The sequence below is a fragment of the Geotrypetes seraphini genome, chromosome 1, assembly GCF_902459505.1.
Source record: "Geotrypetes seraphini chromosome 1, aGeoSer1.1, whole genome shotgun sequence".
In the NCBI taxonomy this organism is placed as follows: Eukaryota; Metazoa; Chordata; class Amphibia; order Gymnophiona; family Dermophiidae; genus Geotrypetes; species Geotrypetes seraphini.
This window is the reverse complement of record NC_047084.1, coordinates 21,961,842-21,984,177: the sequence shown is the minus strand read 5'-3', so window position 1 is coordinate 21,984,177 and position 22,336 is coordinate 21,961,842. Positions and strand designations below refer to the sequence as shown.

At 43.6% G+C, this 22,336-nt stretch overlaps 1 protein-coding gene across 1 annotated transcript in view; it reads right to left on the bottom strand.

The window, feature by feature from the left end:
- The window catches only part of LOC117352456 (baculoviral IAP repeat-containing protein 1-like), an 88,268-nt gene extending 66,946 nt beyond the window's left edge, over positions 1-21,322 (bottom strand). The window contains exons 1-5 of the mRNA XM_033928958.1: positions 21,190-21,322; positions 14,761-15,340; positions 12,450-12,549; positions 7,051-7,132; positions 1,884-1,935 (exon numbers count right to left, since the gene is read on the bottom strand). Coding sequence (XP_033784849.1) covers positions 1,884-1,935; positions 7,051-7,132; positions 12,450-12,549; positions 14,761-15,307 — 781 coding nt within the window. The 5' untranslated portion in view covers positions 15,308-15,340; positions 21,190-21,322. The remainder of the gene's footprint in view (positions 1-1,883; positions 1,936-7,050; positions 7,133-12,449; positions 12,550-14,760; positions 15,341-21,189) is intronic.
- Positions 21,323-22,336: the final 1,014 nt, after the last annotated feature.

Genomic DNA, 22,336 nt, shown 5'->3' with positions numbered 1-22,336 from the left:
ATAAAAGCTGTTATTTAAAAAAAAAAAAAAAATATATAAAATTCATGAGAATTAAAAAACTAACATGGCCATATTTCACCCAAATCATTACATCAGGGGACAGACAAAACAAGTATTGCTAAGATCAGTAATTGAAATATAATAAACTTCCAAATTCTACACAGAACCACACTTCAAAAACAAATCTAATTCACAAATAGAGGTCCCAATAGCTAGTTTGATTTGGGTGAAACACGGTCAGGTTGGGTGTTTTATTCTCTTGAATATTAATGAAATATCCACAAAATAATTGACAATAAAACCACTTCCCTTATCTTCTGTGGATTTTTGTGTGATCTATTGCCCCTCCATTTTCTTGTTTGCCTTTTTTTTAGGACACAGACTGCACTGAACTTACTTCCCAAATAATGGAGTGGTCATCTAGGCACCACTCTTGCCCATCATAACACACCAACAGCCACGAGGTCATTTATATTTTGTTTTTATTTCACTGTTTTTTGTCTCCGCCACCTCCACCAGGAAGGTATTTCAGGCAAATGCCATTCTTTCCATGAAAAGTATTTCCTGATGTTACTCCATGAAGGGCCATAATCAAAACATATGTCCGATTTGGGCATTTGGTGCTAGACGCCCAAAGTTGGCAGTGGGAAAAATATGTCTAGAATATTTTTTTTGAAAATCATCTATCTGGACATCCAGGCCATTGGGTCACCCAGACCACCAGTACATCTATCTTTATACTACATTTTTGACCAAAATACATTTTAGAGTTGAGGAATAGCGTAATAGTGTAGCGGGGGCTAAGAACCATGGGAAGTGGGTTCAAGTCCCCACTGCACATATGTGAGGCCCTGGAGAATTCACTTAATCCTCTATTGTCCCAGGTACAAAAACTGATTGTCCCCATTAGGGACAGAGAAACTACCACAGATAGGATCAAAATACTGGCATATATGCATAAACATCAGTATTCCCACTGCTCCATGTTTGTACAAAATGGCACCTAACTATGAAGGTGCATGGTTTGAAGGTGAACAGGGTGCTCATAAATTATAGAGTACTATAATATATGCAATTTTTGTATGGCTGGTATAAGTGGTTGTGCCTAAATCATAAGCATGTATATACCAGTATTCCAAGAGGGGGTGCTGAAAAGTTCTCAGCCCAACCAAGCAACGTCCTAAATAGTTGAAAAGAGCATTATCTTATTTCGTTAAGTGCCAATTTGCAGAAACGAGATTCTATGTTTTGACATTGTTTCAGATCATTGATTGAACCATATCACTGTCATTCTCCTCTCGGCTGGGCTAAGAACCTTTCAGCACCCCCTCATATAATGGAAAATAGGCACTTATTTTCCTTAGGTTCCAGATAGGTGCTCCTTTATAGAACTGCTCTGCACATACATTATTCCCCAAAGAGACAAGTATGACCTTCTCATTGTATTGATACTTGTCCAGGGTCGTCACCATTCTCGGTGAGCTGTAAGTTGTCTGTTTCTGGCCACCGGCGATGTTTGGGGAATGCTTATATCATCGTATGAGGAAAGAGATATGACATGGACAGGAATGCTTTCAGACTTATATATGATCATTTCTCACAAATATATGTTTTTTAGACATCTAAAAAACATTTAGGGCTCCTTTTACGAAGGTGCGCTAGTGTTTTTAGCGCGTGCTAGCTGAAAAACTACCGCCTGCTCAAGAGGAGGCGGTAGCGGCTAGCGCGGGCGGCATTTTAGTGCTATTCCATGCGTTAAGGTCCTAACGCATCTTCGTAAAAGGAGCCCTTAGTTAATTAAAGAAGACTCTGCACAGCTAAGTGCACATGCAAATTGTTTATAACTGTGCCCACTCTCTTTCTTAGGTACCGTTTTATTTTACCTTTCTCTTCCTGTGTTATCTTCTGAATTAGCTGAGTTGTAAAATGATTTCCCTGTGATAAATGTGAAAAGCAAATAGCAATGAGAAAGTATATATTTCCAATTCCATTATTACTAGTGTATGATAGAAACGGACAGTTTTATTAAAGTTCATAATGCAGTATATCTGTTGCATATTCATTTGCTCTTCAGATTTGGCACCAGATATTAGCACTAATAATTAATTTAAAAGTCGTTTGAAGACTTTTAAGACCAGCAATTGAAACTTTAAGCCAATTGGAGAAAAGATAACAGTTAGTGTGACTCAATGGTTTCTGAGGTCTTTTTCTTTATATTATTATATTCACTGGCATGTGGTGAGGGCTTTTAGGGGATTCAGGGAATCCCCAGCTCTACCGCCCTGCTTTTTAACTTTTTGTTTACTTTTTGCTTGATGCCGTTTGATTTGTTGAGCAGGCAGCCTGCTTAAAAGGTCAAATCATATGCGTCAGAACCGGGGGGGAGGGGGGTGCACAGGGGCTATGGCCTCTCCCAAAATTGTTGGTGACTCTGCTCCCCCACCTACCTCCACATTTAGCTGCTCTAATTTTAAATTTTCAGTGTATAACAAATTATTCTTTCACCCTCCCCCCCAGCGGGACCCTGCGGCATGACATCTCTCTTCACCTCCAGATTCCCATTCTCATCCCCGGTCGCTGTTATTTTAAATCTTCGGGCAGCTGCAGCATCAACAAGGGCAACCTTCTGCTGTCAGCCTGCCCCGGAACCCTTCATTCAGCAGCAGCCTGTCTAGCTGGGAACAGAAAGACCCTCCCACCCCCCCTCTCCAAACCCCCCAAAAGTGACAGGAAGGATGCCCATTCCCTTTGCCACCGGATGTCCCCCCCCCCCCAAAACCTCCCCCATACCTTTTTAAAACATTGGAAGCAGGAAGCCCACTCTGAGGCTCCTGCTTCGGGCCCACCTGTCTAAATGCCTTCCCGGTGCATCATGTGATGCAAAGGGAGGGGCAAAGGCCCTGATTGGTTCAGATGCCTAAGGCCCCTTCCAAGGAGTGGGGCCATGGGCATCTGAGTCAATCAGGCCTTAGGCACCTCCATCTGTATAGTAGATTACCTCCGAACTGTCACGATTTGTGTGGTGTCTTAAATTATGCTGGTACTTAAGATGAGGATTCTGAACATATGTTGTGGAAATGGTGTATTGGCAAATGGAGTATTTGCCACAGCTGGTGTGCCTGCCAGTTTGATGTAAATCCTGAGCCCTATTCATGGAGAAATGTGACCTCGTGAGACATTCCCTTAAATTTCTGTTTCGGTAAAATGTAAACCTGGGTGTGGAGGGGTGTACCTGCAAAATATGCCAAAACTTAATGATTTTCTTAATGGCGAATTCATTGAGTGTATCTCAATACACAAACCAAGGTCACTTCTTCTGTTGGTACCAAGGGACTGAGTAGCAAAGATCTTTGTTCATATAAGGCATGTTTATATGCACTCTTGATGACCGCTTTAGAATATCCACATTCCTCAAACCTTTGCAACATCTGAAATGCTAGCTCCTTAAATTCTTCCTTATTGGTACATAAACGACGTAATCTTAGTAACTATCTCACTGAAAGATTATCTTTCAGATGTTTTAGGTCAAAAGAATCATACTTTGATTTTCATTTATAGAGACCTGTTGGTTTGTTGGAAGGAATTTACAGCACATTGGGAGTGGGCTCTCTGAGGCAGTATTTTTGTGCGAAACGTGTCAGAAGCCCAGCACTCTGGCAATCAGTGAAGACAAATTCTAACCATAAGTTAAGTGATATTTTGTTTCCTGCTTATAGTCAGGGCATATGCTGGCCACACCTCCTGCATTTACTGCATAGGCTTTGCACTCACATTAAGTTTTGCACGCTATAGTAAATGATCCCTATGGTTGGTGTCTCTATAGAATCTTCAGCCCTGGCTAAACAGGACAGAAAGGCTGGGGTCAGGAGCAACCCTAGGTTATCAGACCTCGTATTTCCGCTCAGTCTTCTCTTCTTCAAGCCGAAGAGCCCTATCCTCTTTAGCCTTTCCTCATAGGGAAGTCATCCCATCCCCTTTATCATTTTTGTCACCCTTCCGTTTACCAACTAAAATTTGATTTAGATCTCATACTTGTTACTTTCATGTTAAACGAAACTCTCGTATTCTGAGGTAATAAAATTACAAACTATGGGCTAGTAAATGCTGTGTGGCAAATGCACCAAAGCCCTTTAAATCCCTATGGCCCGCGCTATTCAACTTGATAAAAGAGGCCCTATGCTTGTTAGCACAGCAAAACATATATGCACCAAATGCTATGCAAATGCTTTTATACAAACATTTAAACTATATTTTGGAGAGCTATAGTTCAGTTTCTAGGGGATGTACATGTATGTTTATGTTTTCTGAGATTTATTATACCGCCTTTATTAACTGGCAGACCAAAGTGGTTAACTGTCTAAAAATCAAAGAAAGGAACTACAGTATCAGATAGGACAGAATCACACATTCAGAGCAGTCAGGCCAGGGAGAAAAAGAGGGAAGGGATAGGGGAGGAGATGAATAAAACGGTGGTAATACCAGGAAGACGACTCAGGTAGGGTCAAAGGCATTTGTATTATTTACCATCTGTGGTAATGTGCCTTGTTTGCTTCTTGCTAACTTAGTGCATTAATATGTAAGAGGGGCCGCTGAAAAGTTCTCAACCCAGCCAAGAAGAGAATGATGTGGAGTCATGAAACTTCAGTGGCGTACCAAGGGGGTGGAGGGTGGGGCGGTCCGCCCCGGGTGCTGCCTTAGGGGGGGTGCACAGCCGGCCCGGCCCCTATCGCGCTCCCACCCTCCCAGCGAGAGCAGCAAACCTCCCTCCTGTAGCGTCGGCTGCTTCGTGGCTTTCTCCTCCCTCTACCGTGTCACTGATGACATCATCAGTGATGCTTCACCGGCAGGAGAAAGCCGCGAAGCAGCCGACGCTACTGGAGGGAGGTTTGCTGCTCTCACTGGGAGGGTCGGAAAGGTTCACTTGGGGGGGAGAGATAGGAGGGTCAGCGGGGGTTCAGCTGGAAGGGGGGAGAAGCGGTGTGCATCGGTGCTCCAAGACCTGGAGCCATTACCTTCTTCGGGCAGCAGCATGCTTTTACAATTCGCTGCTGTTGCCGGCTTCAGGCCTTCCTCTCTGCCGGGTCCTGCCTACTTCCTGTTTTCATGAAGACAGGACCCGACAGAGAAGAAGGCCTGAAGCGGGCAACAGCAGTGAATTGTGAATGCTGCTGCTGCCCGATGAAGTTCAGGACACCAGGCCTTGGGTGACAAAAGGAGGAAAGGGAGCAGAGGGGGAGAGAATTGGGAAGAGTGTTGCTGTACCCAACTGGAGGGAATGAAAGGAGATGCCAGGGCTTGGAGGGAAGAAGAGATGCCAGTGCATGGAGGGAAGGAGGAAGGTATGCCAGATCAAAGGAAAAGGAAGGGGGAAAGGAAGGAGGAGATGTCAGAGCATGGAGCGGGAGGGAGAGATGGAAGAAAAGGAGAGAGATGCCTGGAATCAGGGAAGGAATGGTGCCAGATCATGAGGTAGGAAGGAAAGAAAGGAGAAGAGAGAGATGCCAGAACATAGGGGAGGGGGTGGTGACAGAGAGAGAAAAACGGAGAGGTGACAGAGTTGAAATCAATCATGTACAAAGGAGAGAAGGGGCACGGGATAGATAGTTTATGGAAGGAGCATAGAAAGAGGGAAAATGCCATATGGAAGTGAGAGAGAGAGGGTGCACCCTGGATAGAAAGAGCACAGAGGGCAGTAAATGGAAGGGGCAAGATAGAGGGTGAACATTAGATGGAAGGGTTAGAGAGAGGGAAACAGACACTGAATGGAAGTGTGGGGGAGAGGAAGGACATATGCTGAATGAAAGTGTGAGGGAAAGGTGGAGCAGATGCTGGAAGGAAGTGGGGAGGAGAAAAAAAAAAAAGGGCACATGCAGGATTGAGGGAAGAGGATAGAGTTAGCTACTGGAAGGGGTGAGGGAAAGAGGTGGCAAGCTATAGGTAGACACAGTGAAAGAGGGAAATTGAGGACTGAATAGTAAAAAAGAATTTAGACAGAAGCAGAAAATAAATTGAGAAGGAAGACCAGGGAAGAACAGGAGGAAGGGAGCGGAGAGAGATGCCAGAGCAGGGGGGAAGGAGAGGAGACAGATACCAGACCAATGGGGGTGAAAGGAGAAATGGAAGGGGGAGGCATGCAGTTTCTGGAAGGGGCATAGAAGGAGAGAAGATGCCATATAGGGGCAGAGAGATGGCAGACAGTGGATGGAAGGAAGAGAGTAACAAGAAGATGAGGAAAGCAGAAACCAGAGAAGACAAAGATGGAAAAAAAATTTAGGAGACATGTGTCACTGTTTCTGTGGTATTGCATTGTATGCAGAGTCCAGTTCTTGCTGGTTCAATTTAACCTTTGTCTATGTTTTTCTATTTTATCCCACCTTTTACAAAACTGGAGCGTTTTTTAGCGCCAGCCATGGTGGTAGCAGCTCTGATGCTATGAATTCTATGTAAAATCTACATTACAGTTTTGTAAAAGGGGGAGGGGTAAGTTTGTGATGACATTCCATACTAGGCAAAGGTGTTTTCTGTGTTCTGTGTGTTCGAAAGACATGGTTTTCTGTTAGGATTGACTGCAGAATTGATCAGTACTAGTCTGGCTTGTTTAGTTGTACAATGGGTGTATTGCTGTTGTACTTCTCACTGCAGTATGTAAGATGCTGCCTTTTCCTAGGTACTCATGTGTGATGTGTGGCTTGTTACTAAAAATCATGTTTTTCGTACAGATGGGGGGGTGCCAAAAAATGATGGGCCCCGGGTGTCACACATGCTAGGTATGCCACTGTGAAACATACAAGTTATTCTGCACTTTTTTGACGCTTTTTGTTTTAAGTGATATGAAATGAAACAAAAAGAGTCAAGAAAAGTGTGGAATAATTTGTAAAGTTCCATGGCTCCACATTGTTCTCATCTGGGTTGGGCCGAAAACTTTTCAGCAGCCCCTCGTATGATAAATACTACATTTACATGGAGTAACCAATGTTAGATTACTTTAGTACCCTGGCCTCTCAATTGGGAGACCTAATTCTTTTACAAGAAATTACATCTGCAGATTACCTTTACTCCAACAAATCCAGAATAATCCTGAATGTACTTTATAATTTCATTTTGGGACTTCTTGCTCTGAAGAAATTCACACCTAAAAATCAGGTCGAGAAAATCTGAAAATTATAACTAGTATAAAACAATTGTTTGTACTATTTTTCTATTTTAGGCATTTTTAAAGGCATTTGTTATTTAAAATGGCATTTACTTTATTTACATTTTATGTTTTTCTTTTCAGTTGTATGTCTTCATGGTTTATGTTTATAACCAGACATTCTATACCACGGGTGTCCAATCCATGGCCCATGGGCCGCATGCAGCCCCGTGAGGTATTTTGTGCGGCCCTGCTTGAGGACGATGCAGTGTTTTCCTCTGCCGCCCCCAGATGTTTACCGTCTTGCCGGCTCCCTCCTCCATCTTGCTGCAGCATTCGCTCAAAGCCGCGGGCAGCAAAGGAAGAAGAGAAGAAAGCAGAAGGGTAAAGCTCACTACTAGCATTAATCCTGCATCACCCACCCAACACTAGCCAAACCCCAAAAGTCTGGAAAAAGAAATTAGTTTTGAGACCAGCTTTGAATTTAGAGCATGATAATTTCATTCAGGGATGATGTTTCAAGGCATTCCATCGAAGAGGGGCCAAAATCACTCTGTGAATGTAAAAGTTCTTGTTGGAGTGTAAAAGGTCAGATTGTTGAAGAAAAAGCCTGGCTGATGTGAACATAGACTCTTAAAAAATAAAAGCATGATTTTAAGCATACTATAGCCATTTATTAGAGATTTTGGCTTGGTAAATCCATGATGGATATTTTATCCTACTGGGAAGGACTATACCATGCTACTTAAAAAGTACTTTATTTTTTTCTCTAGGTTCCCAGTGTGCAGATGAAATGGGGTGCATACTGTGACCAGTCAGGCTCTGTGCCTGCCCAGTCCCCTTTAAGTACCTAAAGAAAGGCAGTGCTGACATTAAAAAACAGCTCAAAAGCCCAGTTTACATTTCCCTTGTGAACTGGCTGACTATCCTGATGAAGTCCTGCCTGAAAGTGAACTCTGTCAGGATGTATTTAGTGATGAGGATATGGAAACCCTCCCCGGTGGTCTGTAAACCGGCAACCACAAAGTTTAAGCACGGCACTGTCTTTAGGAGGCCTTGCAGTGTACAGGAAGACCACGGGGGGGGGGGGGGGGGGGGGGGGAGACTGGGAGCCTAGTTGCAGAACAGCTACACACAGGTCTGGGTGGGGTTCTCACACAGAAAAGCAGGCAGATTTCCCTTCACAAGAACAGAAGAGAGGGAAGAGAGAAGGGCCTCACTCCTCAGGGAGAGAATTCAGCCTGGGCCAAGGTAATGACCTGGAGTCGATGGAAGCTGAAGAAGCTTCTCCATGCTCAGGGGAGGAAGCCATAATCTTGGAAGAGTCCAAGGAGGTTGCCGAACAGGTGGTGATAGAACCTGAAGCCATGAAAGTGAGTTAGTCTAACATAACTTACTATGCTAAGCCTGCACAAGGAATGTTTTTGTTTATTGAAAACAATGAGGATGAACATTGTTTTTTCCTGCTCTTTTTGCACCTGGATTGTGTGACACTGAATTGTGAGAGACTTTTTTTTCCTTCACTGAGAATAATATATTTGTCTTGGGCCAAGGGAGAGAGACATTAGCCTCAGTATGGACTACCCTTAGCAGGGGGGAAGGCACTTTCTTGGGTTAATCTAATGCTGGAATGTTGAGGATATTTTAATTTTTGGTTTGGGGTTCAGCCAGGAAGCTGAGGAGTTTGCTGATACCTCATGGGTGGGGATTGTGGAAGCTATGTACAGCCATAAAATAAAGCAAGCTCAACAATTCTCCCAACCTAGCCCTGGAGGGCTGGAGGATCCTGGGTTTATTTTTGAGGTTTTTAAAATCAGAGCCCAACTGTATGGAGTGTGTTACTAAATTGTTATCCTGGACAAGGTGGAAACCAGGACATGTTTATGATTTTGGTTTGGAAAAGCCCAGGCCTAGGAGACCCTGAGCTCCATTGAACTGTATTTTGTTTTTTTGCTTTGTGTGTACTTTGGACATGGAGGCCTGTTACAAACCTTCATTTCTTCTGTTTTATTGCAAAGCCTTCATTACCTATTGCTTTGGTGGAATAAAGCACTGCTTGTTGAAACTACAAAACTGTTAGTTGTGCAGAACTCTTTTTCTTTGACTGGGTTTAAACTATGGCATTTTGATTAATACCTGTAGGGCTTGTCCCCTTATTGGGAAGTGCCAGTCTTTCCTTTTTGCTGCCAGCCAGGGGCACCACTGCGCAACCAACAATCCATAACTTCAGGCACCCAGTTATGGAATTGCCCTTTATTATACATTTCTCCCTCCAAATGCACGAGGGTTAGGGGCAGAGCCTGCCCGTGGATATGGAAATTCACGGATAACTTTTAGGACCGACTCTGACCCACCTCTGCCTCCCTCCTGCTCCCCTCCTGTGTCCCAGACTTCCCCAGACTTTACCTGGTGGTCCAGCAGTGACGCAGGGCAGGAGAGATCTTCCTACGCTCATGCCCTGTGCAGAGCCATCCTCAAAAATGGCTGCCGTGAGTTCCCATTATAGTCTTGTGAGACCACGGGAACTCACAGCAGCCATTTTTGAAGGCTGTTCTGCACAGGGCAGGCGCATAGACCACTAGACCACCAGGTAAGGTCACCACTAGACCACCAGGTAAGTGCGTCACCACTAGACCACCAGGTAAGGTCTGGGGAGGTCCTGGCAGCCTTTAAAGCTTAAAACATCATGTGGAGGAAAAAGTCATGAATAACCAAATTCCCGTGTACTAAACCCGCAAATTCAGAGGGAGAAGTGTACTGTATGTTGCCAGTGAAGAAATAACCTCTGATACCTCTGGACTGCAGTAGGGTTTTCTTTTTTCTGATGGGATGGGATAGCAGAGGTGAGATTGTTTTATGATTCTGTTGCTTGGCCTTTTGGGTGCCTATTGAAATTCCTTTGTGCTTATCAGCTTTTATGTTGTTTGTGTTTTGAATGGGTTTTTATATTTTATTCATTGATGATGTATTAATTGTTTATTCAGTACACTGCTTCAAATGGGTTATGGCCTTGGAACTGCGTTATATAAAAATAGTGGGTTTCCCCAGGGGCTTGTGCTAGGACCACTGCTTTTTAACATACAGTATGTATCAATGATCTAGAGGTGGGAATAATGAGTGAGATAATTCAATTTGTTGATGACACAAAATTGTTCAAAGTTGTTAAATCGTAAGATGATTGTGAAAAATTGCAAAAGGACCTTGTGAAACTGGGATATGATGTTAAATGTGAGCAACCTGGTGTCATTATAATCAATTTCAAATGTGTAAGAAAGCAATCGTATATCACTAAAGAACACATTCAGTTTAAAATTTCATATTCTCAGTTTCTGTGAGGGAAGTTTCCTGAAGCCATTTACCCGGAAATATGAGTTGTATGCAAATTGCCCACCATTCGTGTAGGTAAACGTATGTGCATTGCGGAACTTTGACTTGCACTGAGTGGAGACATTGCCAGGGCAGGATTGGATAGGAACATAAGAATAGCCTTACTGGGTCTCATGGTGGCCAATCCATAGCTTTGCATTTCCAAAACTATGCATGTCACTTAACTGGAAAATTCAGGTGGAAGTGTCTGCAAATAGCATTTCAAATTGAAAGGATTTGTGCACTTTGGCCCAGATTCTATAAATGGCACCTAGGCTAGGCGCCTAACCAAGTTCCATGCGGAACTCAAAATAGTGATGGGTCAATCCCGTGCGAGACAAAGATGCGCCGCCAACGCTGTCCAGACAATTGCGTGCAGGATGTCAGTGCACTGGATTTAAACAGGGTATGTGGGGGAAATCCCCCCACTTTACTTAGAGCTGTTGGCGCTCCCGGGGGGGGGGGGGAGAGGGAAAAAGGCTGTTTCCTCTATAATGGGGTGATTCCCCCAATCCCCCCGACACCGGGAGCACCAACAGTTCTAAGTAAAGTGGGGGGGGGTTCACTCCACCCCCCTTTGGAGCGCTTTAAAATACTGTTTAAATCCAGCATGCTGACGTCCCGCATGTGATTGTCGGGTGGCATTGTCGGCGTGTCTTTGTTTCGCGCGCTTTCGTCTATGTATCATTCAAAATTGCTTAATTGATTAATACCCTAATTAATACCGTTAAAAGTTAGTTAAAAATTATTAATTATGAGTTCCATTGATGCACCTACATTGAGCCGCCTACCTGTGCCTATGTCAAAAGTGGGCATGGTTAGGGGCAGAGAATAGGCATGGTATGACTTAGGTCTGGTCTAGGTGCCAGTCTTAGGTGCCAGACTTAGGTCTGGTCTAGGTGCCAGTAAATTAGGCCAGGAAAACCCTGGCCTAATATACCAGTGCTTAACATTATGACGCCTACTGGCACCTAAGTGGAGTTAAACACCTTTTATGTACGATTCTATAAATGACATCTAGAGTTTTTTTGACAACTGCGTAGAATGGCGCCTAGGAGTTAGGCACTGCTAGGTGCCATTTATAGAAACGAGTCCTTTCATTTGTAAAACGTATGTAAACTCTATGAAAACATATGAAACCTTCCGCCCAATGTGCGGCGGTGGCGGCGGCCAAAAAAGCAAAAGGATGCAAGGAATTGTTAAAAAAGGGATGGTTAACAAGACTAAGAATATTATAATGCCCCTGTATTGTTCCATGGTGCGACCTCATCTGGAGTATTGCATTCAATTCTGGTCTCCTTATCTCAAAAAAGATATAATGGTGCTAGAAAAGGTTCAAAGAAGAGCGACCAAGATGGTAAAGGGGATGGAACTCCTCTCTTATGAGGAAAGACAAACAGTTAGGGCTTTTCAGTTTGGAAAAGAGATGGCTGAGGAGAGATATGACTGAAGTCTACAACATCCTGAGTGGAGTAGAACGGGCACAAGTGGACCGATTTTTCACTCTGTCAAAAATTACAAAGACTAGGGAACACTCGAAGTTGCAGGGAAATACTTTTAAAAACAATAGGAGGAAATTTTTTTTCACTCAGAGAATAGTTTAGCTCTGGAATGTGTTGATGTGGTAAGAGCAGATAGCGTAGCTGGTTTTAAGAAAGGTTTGGACAAATTCCTAGAGGAAAAGTCCATAGTCTGTTATTGAGAAAGACATGGGGGAAGCCACTGCTTACCCTGTATCGGTAGCATGGAATGTTGCTGCTCCTTGGGTTTTGGCCAGGTTCTAGTGACCTGGATTGGCCTCCGTGAGAATGGGCTACTGTGCTTGATGGACCATTGGTCTGACCCAGTAAGGCTATTCTTATGGTCTTATGTTCTAAAGGTCCATGACGTTTATAACAATGTAAGCTGTGTGAAATTGTCCCATCTGTCAATTCTCTGTTATTTCACTTACTCTGGGAACCACTTGGCATGTTCTTTCCAAGGATCATCATCTTCCTCCCAGTTCCCCAAACATCCTTGGCAAGAAAAGCACTGCACTGTATCCTTCACACCTGTATATGGGATATGATATTTTAAATCTCTTGGTAAGAGCAACTTATTTCATGCAACTGTATATTTTACAATTATTACACTAACCTAAATTATCAAAAACAAAGGGTAAAGTTGATTCTGTAGCATTTTACTATGAATATAGAAAATTTCCACTTTAATTTTTATTTTTTTCCAATTAAAGATATAGTACAATAACAAGTCCTTTGTTCTTTGATCTGAAAACATGTAAGTCGCCAGGACATATAACTTTATTTTCCATTTTTGCCCCCCAAAATGTCCAAGTTAGAAACGTCCAAATAGGCACCATATAGAGTGGGAGGGGCCAGCATTATAATGTACTGGTCACATAGACCACATGTGTCAAACTCAAATCACATTAAGGGGCCGAAATCCAAACACAGGCTAAGTTGCAGGTCAGACCCCACCCAATCTCTGCCCCAGACCCCGCCCCCATAATAGTACTAATTATAACACAATTTTTTCCATTCATTTTTCATATTTACACACACAATATAATCTTATTAACACATAATGGTTATCCACAAAAGTAAACTACACAAAGCATACTGTATGCTTTTCAACATTCATTCCTACCAGAACATAGATAACCCCTATGCAAATACAGGACCAAAAACTAAAAGTGCTAATATATAAAAAAGAAACCCTAAGATTCAAGACTCTACATGCAGTACAACCCCCAGAGGAAAAGAAACATGTGTATATATTTCTTCTTGAGCAGTGCAAAATATAGACAGCAGATTAAAATTCTCAAAATTGACACAATTCAACCATTAATCATTCCCCCTACCTTTGTTGTCTCCCTCCCTCCATGCTGTGCCTCCCTCTGGCAGTTGTCTTACCTTCTGGCCGTTTTATACGGCCCGTGGTCCGATGCCCCAGGTGTTATCTTGTGGCCGGCTCCCTCCTTCTCACAGCCGCAGTGTGCACGAAGCCGCGTGCAGTGGCTCCTCGCATGTTCTGCGCCTGAACCGGAAGCCTTCTCTCTGACGTCACAACATCAGAGGGAATGCTTCTGGATAAGGCATAGGATGCGTGAGGAGCGGCTGCACGCGGCTTCATGCACACTGCAGCTGTGAGGAGGAGGGAGCTGGCTACAAGATAACACCAGGGACATCTGACCGCGGGCTGCATACAACAGCCAGGTGGGCCAGATTCGGCCCATGGACCTTGAGTTTGACACATGTGACATAGACAGTCCACCTTAGAAGGCACTATTGTGAACTTCACATAAAGGATGCCATATATACATCTCACCATAACCCCCTTCTAATATATGGTGATATCTTTAAAACTACCTCAGAACCTACTATACCCATCTGTCTCCCAACCCAATAGCTCTTATGACTGCAGGTGGCATTTATATGGCACTAAAGTAGAATTTTGATGGGTTTTGGTGGACTCACCCCCCCTAAAAAATGAATAAAACAGTACAAACCTAGTATGGGAAAGATTAGTAGAGCATCACACAGGTGTCTTAAATAGTCTGGTGAATGGGCTAATGAGCCATAGAGAGGAGAACCCAGGCCCATAAGACACTCAAACCACTACATTTATGGTAGAAAGTGTGAGTCCACCAAACCTCACCAAAATCCTGCTATACTGCCATATAAGTGCCACCTGCAGCCATAAGGGCTATTGGGGTGGGAGACAGGTGGGTATAGCAGGTTTTGGGGGAGTTTTGGAGGGATCACCATAAATTATAAGGGGGTTATGGTGAGATGTACAGTGGGGAGCAAAGGTTTGTGAACACATAGTGTGAAGTTACAGATCTAGCAAGTGTGTTAAGGAGGAAACTAATGCTATAATGGTCTATTTTACTTCCCAGTGTTCTTCAGTAAATGTTTGTTTACTTGAAAACATGTTTCTGTATAAACCAGGGGTGTCCAACCTGCGGCCCCATGAAGTATTTTGTGCGGCCCCGGTCGAGGGTGATGCAGTGTTTTCCTCTGCTGCCCCCAGGTGTTTACCCTCTTGCCGGCTCCCTCCTCTGTCTTGCTGCAGCGTTTGTGCATTTGTGCAGCCCCAGAAAATTTTTTTCAGACATTGTGGCCCAGGGAAGCCAAAAGGTTGGACACTCCTGGTATAAACATTGTGATAGTTCAGTGTTTTATTAGAGATCCTCTATGTTTATCCCATGCTTTTTTGAATTCAAATTGATATTTTTTTGAAAGAAAAAACTAGCAATTTACCTGTAAAGAAAAACCCTGCAGCTGCCACCAGCGTGGGCTGCATCTTGACATAGAATGGCCAGCTTTTATAGGACTTTAGTCTGGCCTCCTGGGTCTTGTACTTTCCAGAATCCTCTGCTGGATCTCCTTCTGGATTCTGGACGCGCACTTCATACTTTGGAATGTTTCCTACATCTTTTCCTTGGAGGAACTCGCAATCAAGCTGGAATTTCTGATGCTTTGCAAGTGGAGTAACACTGATACTTTGTGTGCACAAAATTAACCCACAACAAAAGCACTGGATACTGTTCTTCACGCCAGTGTTATAAAATCCTGCACTGGCCATCTCTTGTGGTGACCATGTTGAACAGGGATCAAAAGAAAAAAATGATTTTAATCTATTTGATTCACTTCTCATCTGGTATTTATAATCCTTTTGCAGTTGCTCTCGGATTTTGACATGCTCATCTTCTGCTTGTTGGACATATTTATTGAAGTCAAGATTTAGAAATGACAGAGTTTCCCTCAAGTGCGCTGGGTCTAGCTCAGAGATTTTAGTGACATCCATACCTTCAGAGTCATGCTCTTCCGTAGCCAGTTTCTGAAACACATAAAATAACAAGAGGTCAAATATTCAATATTCAAATGGCATTTAGATGTTCAGAACGTCTAAGTGCTGGGTTTTGGGGTTTTTTTTTTTCCATTTTTTAGCGTAAGTGCATGAAGAAAATTGGGCATAGATGGCGGCTATTCAAGGGACAAGGCACACTATGAATGAGATTCAGTAAATGGCAATTAAATTTGGGTGCTAAACAAAATAAGTGCTGTGCACTATTCTATAAATGGCATTCCAAGTTGGGTGCTGTTTATGGAATAGTGCTTGTTCTTGAGGATTTACCCCAACTGAACCCTGGTGTAAATCCTTGCACCTAAATTAGGCATGGATTTCCTGCATTCTGTAATACTGCATGCATCTATAGTGAACACCCCAGGCCTGCCCAAGCTCCTCCCATGGCCCCCTTTCAGTTGTGCGCTGAAAAATTTACACAAGAATCTTTATTGAGTAGAGCCCAGCAAGATGCGGCTTTGTACAAGGGGGGATGGGGGAGTTAGGTGCCTAGATCTGCTAGGTGCGCTGATCTGGGCCTGCCTTCAGACGCTGATTATAGAGTTTGGGCCTTGTTGCCTGTCAATGGTGTGTAATAGCATTCTCAACTCATCTCCCCTTGCAACTTTTTAGACAGTTTTTTTTCTTTTGACGTTTTTGGTTGGAGGGTGTGTGAATGGTGCATGAGTTCTCCTATGTCTGGTTGAGGTGGATTGAATTATTTAGCTGAAGAAATTAGTTACCCCCCATTCCACACACATTAATTCTCTTCCATTTTTGTTCCCATTATAAAATACACTGATAAGTTCCCCTACAGATGAGAACATAACATAAGAATAGCCTAACTGGATCAGACCAATGGTCCATCATGCCCAGTAGCCCATTCTCATGGTAGCCAATCCAGGTCACTAGTACCTGGTCAAAACCCAAAGAGTAGCAACATTCCATACTACTGATCCAGGACAAGCAGACACTTTCCCCTTGTCTTAATAACAGACTATGGACTTTTCCTTCAGGAATTTGTCCAAATCTTTCTTAAAACCAGCTACGCTATCTGCTTTTACCATAACTTCTGGCCACTTCATTTTTAAGCTTAGATCTTTCCTTCCAAACAGAGACCTTGCTAGATGTCAAATACAGCACAAGGTAACTTCACACGGACTTAGCTGTGCAGGAAATGTGAATCTCCTCATACACCCACCATATAGTGCAAAAATGTGCAAAGGTCTGTTTTTTTCTTTCGATCACTACACAGCCTAATGCCACACAAGCAGTGCTGTTACAAACATATTCTGAAGGTCAATGCTAAGGTTAACAAAGTTTCCTTCCTTGGACCACAAGGAGATACTGACAAACCACTGAAAGAGATCCCAAAACAACTACCCAGGCACAACACCCAAATACGCACTCAGTGTGTGAACCAGTTGAGTGGAGTGGACTAACTGGGGGGTGGAAATGGGCCCGGAGTTTGCTCAGCAGAATTTCTCAGACCACCTCTTCCTCTCAACACATTGACATGCCACTACCACCACTAGAAATACCTCACCGGGTAGGCCAGCAATGCTATAAACTTTATAAAACATATTATTATATTTTCTTATAAAGCACATATTTTAACTGAACTCTCTGACATTCTCAGCCTTGCCATTCACAAAAACAGAAGGAAGAAAAGTTCCCATTTCCTGCTGTCTCATGCCCCGGCCTAAACAATATTTTTCTTCTGCAAACCCTTCAAAAGTCTGACCAAATCCTCATTTCACTTGCATTATAAAGTACTGAGGATGTCATCTCTCCCCATTCCCAGATCCTAAAGTCTAAGACAATAGCGCAAACTAGTGCTGCCCGATTCAGGAAAAAAAATTTCGATTCTATTCGATTCAGCCTATTGAATTGGTTTTTCGATTCGATTCGATTTTCCTGCCCAATTGGGTGTTTTTTTCAAACATCCTGGTGGGTTTATTTTACAGCTTTTTCACCCCCTTTGGCTTCTCCTAACCACACTGGCGTTGTGGTATAAACAAAATAAAAAACTAAAAAGGACTTTTCCTCTCTCTGTTAAATCCTAGCTCACGTTTGCGGTCTAACACCAGCTCTGGCAGGATACACTTTTCAAATCTGACATATTGTAATCACAAGACAGAAAATAAAATTATTTTTTCTTCCTTTTGTTGTTTGGTCAATATTCAAATCTTGTTGGTCCCAGATTCTGGTTGTCTTGCTTGCCAGGGTCTCTTTCTTTCTTCTTTCTCTGTGCTAACCATCCATCTGCAATCTCTGTCCTCCACTTCCGTTTCCCTTCTCTCCCCCGGAGGTCTGGCATCTTTCCTTTTTTTTCGTGTCCATCCACAGATTCACCTTTTCTCAACTACCCTTTCATCCAGCATCTCTCCCTCCTTCCCCACCACCCCAGGGTCCACCATCTCTCCCTTTCTCTTCCCAACTATCCTCCTATCCAGTATCTCTATCCCCCTCCACACCATCCCTTGTGTCCAACTTCTCTCCCTTTCTGTTCCTTCCCTCCCTAAATCCCATTATCCACCATCTTTCTCCCACTCCTCTGTTTTTAGACCCATTATTTCTTCCCCCCAAAGTCCGGCATATGCACGTATCTTTGAACCCTCCTTCCCTCCCTCTGTGTACTTCTACACCAGGACCCCCTCCCCTGGAGGTCTGTCCCCCCTGAAGGCCTGCACCCCACCCCTGAATGCCTCCCCCTTCCCCCGAAGGTTTGCACCTGTCCTGAAGGCCTACATCCCACCCCTTAAGGCCTGCACTCCCCGAAGGACTGAACCTCACCCCCCCAAAGGTCTGTCCCCCCTGAAGGCATGCACCCCACCCCTGAAGGCCTGCACCCCCAAAGGCCTACATCCCACCCCTGAAGGCCGGCACCCTCCAAAGGCCTACACCCCCTGAAGGCCTACACCCCACCCCTAATGGCCTACACCCCCTGAAGGACTGCATCTCCCCTCAAAAAGGTCTGTCCCCCCTGATGGCCTGCACCCGCCCTGAAGGCCTGTACCTCCCCCCAAATGTCTGTCCCCCCCGAAGGCCCGCACTCCCCCTGAAGGCCTACAGCCCATCCCTGAAGGCCTGCACCCTACCAGAAGGCCTGTCTCCCCCAAAGGACTGCACCTCCTCCCCCGAAATCTGTCCCCCCCTGAACTCCTGAAGGCCTTCACCCCCCAGAAGGCCTGCACCCGAAGGACTGTCCCCCTCCCGAAGGACTGTCATCCCCCCCTGAAGGACTGTTCCCCCCCCCCGGGAAGGCCTGTGTGTTCCCCTCTGGCCTCCCTTTACCCAACTGCAGCAGAAAGCAACCTGCGAGTACTTTAGCGATCCTTGCAGGTTGCCATAGGCCTCCGGAGTTGTTGTCCCTCTGCCGCAATCCTGCCTCTGATGTCAGAGAAGGGGCGGGATTGCGGCAGAGGAATGACAACTCCGGAGGCCTATGGCAACCTGCAAGGATCGCTAAAGTAGTTGTGATCCTTTCTGCAGGTTGCTTTCTGCTTCAGTTGGGTAAGCGAGGGTCGGGCCATGAGAAGGGAAGTTCCCGGGCCATGACTCCAAGGCCAGGAGCACCCCCCTGATGGTTTGCACCCGGGGCGGACCTCCCCCCCCTCCCCCTTGGTACGCCACTGAGTAAGCTTGCTGTCATGTGTGCTCTTTGTACCATGGGATCGCCATTCATCCCTACCACCACCATCTGCACACCATATTCAGATACATACACCTGGCCCCACACATTTCACATATGATCTTCCTCATGAACCCCCACAATTATATATCAAAACCTATTGTCTACCACTCCTGACACATCTCAACATATTAACTACATCATGCTATGTAAAAAGACAAATGGTTAACATTAGCATCAAAATAGAGATATATAAACAGTGCACTCAAGAGCAAGATTCTACATTTCAGCTTCAGTGGAAATAGGATTCGTCTCTAGGGAACAGATTCAAAAGCATACCGTCTGAGTAAGGCTGATTGTAGCCAGTTTAGTTTGGAGTTAGTTCAGCCTTCAATGCACAAAAGGACTCTCACTTCTTACCTAAATTATGGAATGAAATTCTACCTACCATCGGATCACTGGTAGGAATACGTAATTTCAGGAAAGCGGTAAAAATCCATCTTTTTATCTACTTTGGTCCACAAAAATTACACCCAACCCAAAATCAATTCTGACTAAGCTCTCTTTATATGCCAACCTGTAAACATTCCCTACTATTTGTGAGAAATTGCCAAACCTGTCTTGCTACTGTAAATAGTCCAATCACTTATGTTAGATTTGTCCTTTTGTTTGGGAATTGTCTTACCACTGTAAGAAGTCTGAATTCACTCTATCATCACTATTAGAAGTCTTTCTCAAACTATTTTTTCGCTTATCACTATTAGAAGTCTTTACTCAAACTTTGCCAGAGGTTGTGGTATGAGCGGATAGCTTAGCTGGTTTTAAGAAAGGTTTGGAGAAGTTCCTGGAGGAAATGTCCATAGTCAGTTATTGAGAAAGACATGGGGGAAGCCACTGTTTGCCCTGGATCAGTAGCATGGAATGTTGCTTCTCCTTGGGTTTTGGCCAGATACTAGTGACCTGGATTGGCCACTAGTATCGCTAACTTATATTATGTATGTTAACTTGTAACCCCTTCTGGACTCTTTTGGGAGGACAGGTTAAAAAAGTGAATAAATAAATGCATTACAAGGAATTCCATATAATCACAGCAAGGAATGCCCACTTTTAGTGTGCACACTTTTCCAGCAGGTTGGAGCTGTCGGTAGCATTAAGGTAGGAACATTTTACCTGAATTTTAAACATTTGCTTGAATTTTAAAGTCAGTGGCCATGTGTGTGCTTTGTGTACGTGTGTCCCGTTCCCGAACTCACTTTGGCAAAGAAGCTTCAGCTGCAGGTTCTTGGTTTTGCCCTTGAGGCCCAGGAGATCACAGCTCTGCACTTTACTGGGCCTATGCACAAGAGCTGTGTGTAACGCTCAGCTCTTTTATATAGGCACAAGGCGCGTTCCTTCCCCTTTTACTGCGATCCTCAGCACAAACAGTGTGCATATAATTTGAATGCTGTTTGTTTTCAGCATCTCCCGGTAAAACTAAATCACTCTGTAATCCAGTGTTTTGCACCGATTTACGGAGTTTTGTATCTTTACTAACCTCCAGTATGTGTTTTTTTCAGTGTTTCTCGATTTTCAAAATTGTGAGTTTGATTGTATTCTGTACTTCTTAGTTTCACTGGATAAAACATACCTTACTGTTTGCTAAGCTGCCTGAACAGCAGAAGCTGTTATCTCTGTTGTATCTTAGCAGGTGACAGATCAGGCAGAATGGTGAGCTGGGCTCTTTTCCTGGTTAGATACGGCATCTTTGTAACCTTTGATACAATTTCCATTACCTGTGAGTGTCTTAATACTTTATTTCTTGTTCCTGCTCCTTTGCATTTGCATCTCAGAGAATTTAGCATCTGCTGGTCTAAGGCACCATGATCTCTTCTTACCTGCAGCCACCCATGAGTTTTCCCCCCTTTTATTATTCTTAACTCTCCCATCATTCCCTGTTATCATTGGGACAGGTCTCAGTAAGGAGCCGGAGGCACAGTCTCCTTCTGAAACTTAGTACACATACACCCTGAGTCTGGCCTCTGCGTTGTGCCATTGCATGATGACTTTGAGCCCCTCTTTTCAGAGCCTGCGAATGTTGCCCTGTCTGTCTCAAGGAGCAGAGACTGGGCTCAGGAATCAAATGCCTATCTCCTGCATGGCAGTGAAACAGCACTTGTGTAGGCCAGGGTAATGTATATTTGGATAAGAAGTAAATAACACACCAACATACCTAGAACAGGATGTGTCTTCAATAGAAGTACATTTTCTGTGCACTCTGTCTGGCTCTCTCGACTTCTCACGGTCTCTCTCGTTCACTCAGTCTTTATTTTTTCTATGTCCTACTTCCTGATTCTCGTTTTCTCTCCAGTGAACGGCCCACATGAATGTTGCAATAGATTTGTGGGCAAATAGAAAAATCAGATGCTTTTGTTTTGTGATTAACCTAGTTGAGAAATTTCTTTTAAAAGTGTCTCGACACTTTTGTTTTGCATAGCCTCCAAATACAAAATATTCCTATCTGGATTCAGTGCCCCTTTTTTTATTTTTTTATTTTAAATAACCCAGGATCATGTCTGTGCATTAAGGTTACCCGTTCATTCATCCTGCACAGCTGTCTTTCTCTACTATGAATGTTATGAAAAACATGAAGCACTACTAAATAGAACCTCCCTGATGATGAGCAAATCGAAACTCAGCTTGAGTTGGAGGTGGGAGATCACTGGTAGCAGTGGAAAATGAATTTAGAAGCAGTAAGGCTTCAGGAGAAAAAGTTTTAAATGGATGTGCTTCACAAGCACTGAACACTGAGCACTTTATTTTTGACCTGGGACTTGGCTGAACTTAACAAGAAAAGTAATCCGGACAAAAGAAATTTCTGAGTTGTAAGACTACGATGGACTGTGCAAACTGAACTGTTGTGAGTAACTTAAGGACTAAAAAAACTTTTTCTCCTAGTCTTACAGAAACAAGACTCTCTTCAACAGACTGAGGAGAAATCAAATGAAATTGACGGCAGGTCTGAGATAGCAGCCATTTATAAGTATACACAAAACTTCAATTAGCACTTTAGATTGCATTTTATGAATGTAATGATGATATGTGTATTATGTATATGGTGAAATTTTAAATAAAGTGATAAATAATTGATTTAAATTTAATAAGAGGGCATTATTATTTATTATAATATATGCATTAAGGTGGTCATTTTAGAAGCAAGATTTGCAATTTGGACATGCATAAACAGGCATTTAGACATGTACATCGCAAACACATTTTAAATTCCAATTTTAGAAAGTTGGGATATACATTCTCAAACTGCAAATGCATACATTTGGCAAGGGATCCTGTTTTGGGCAGGACAAGTGTGGGACAGAAAA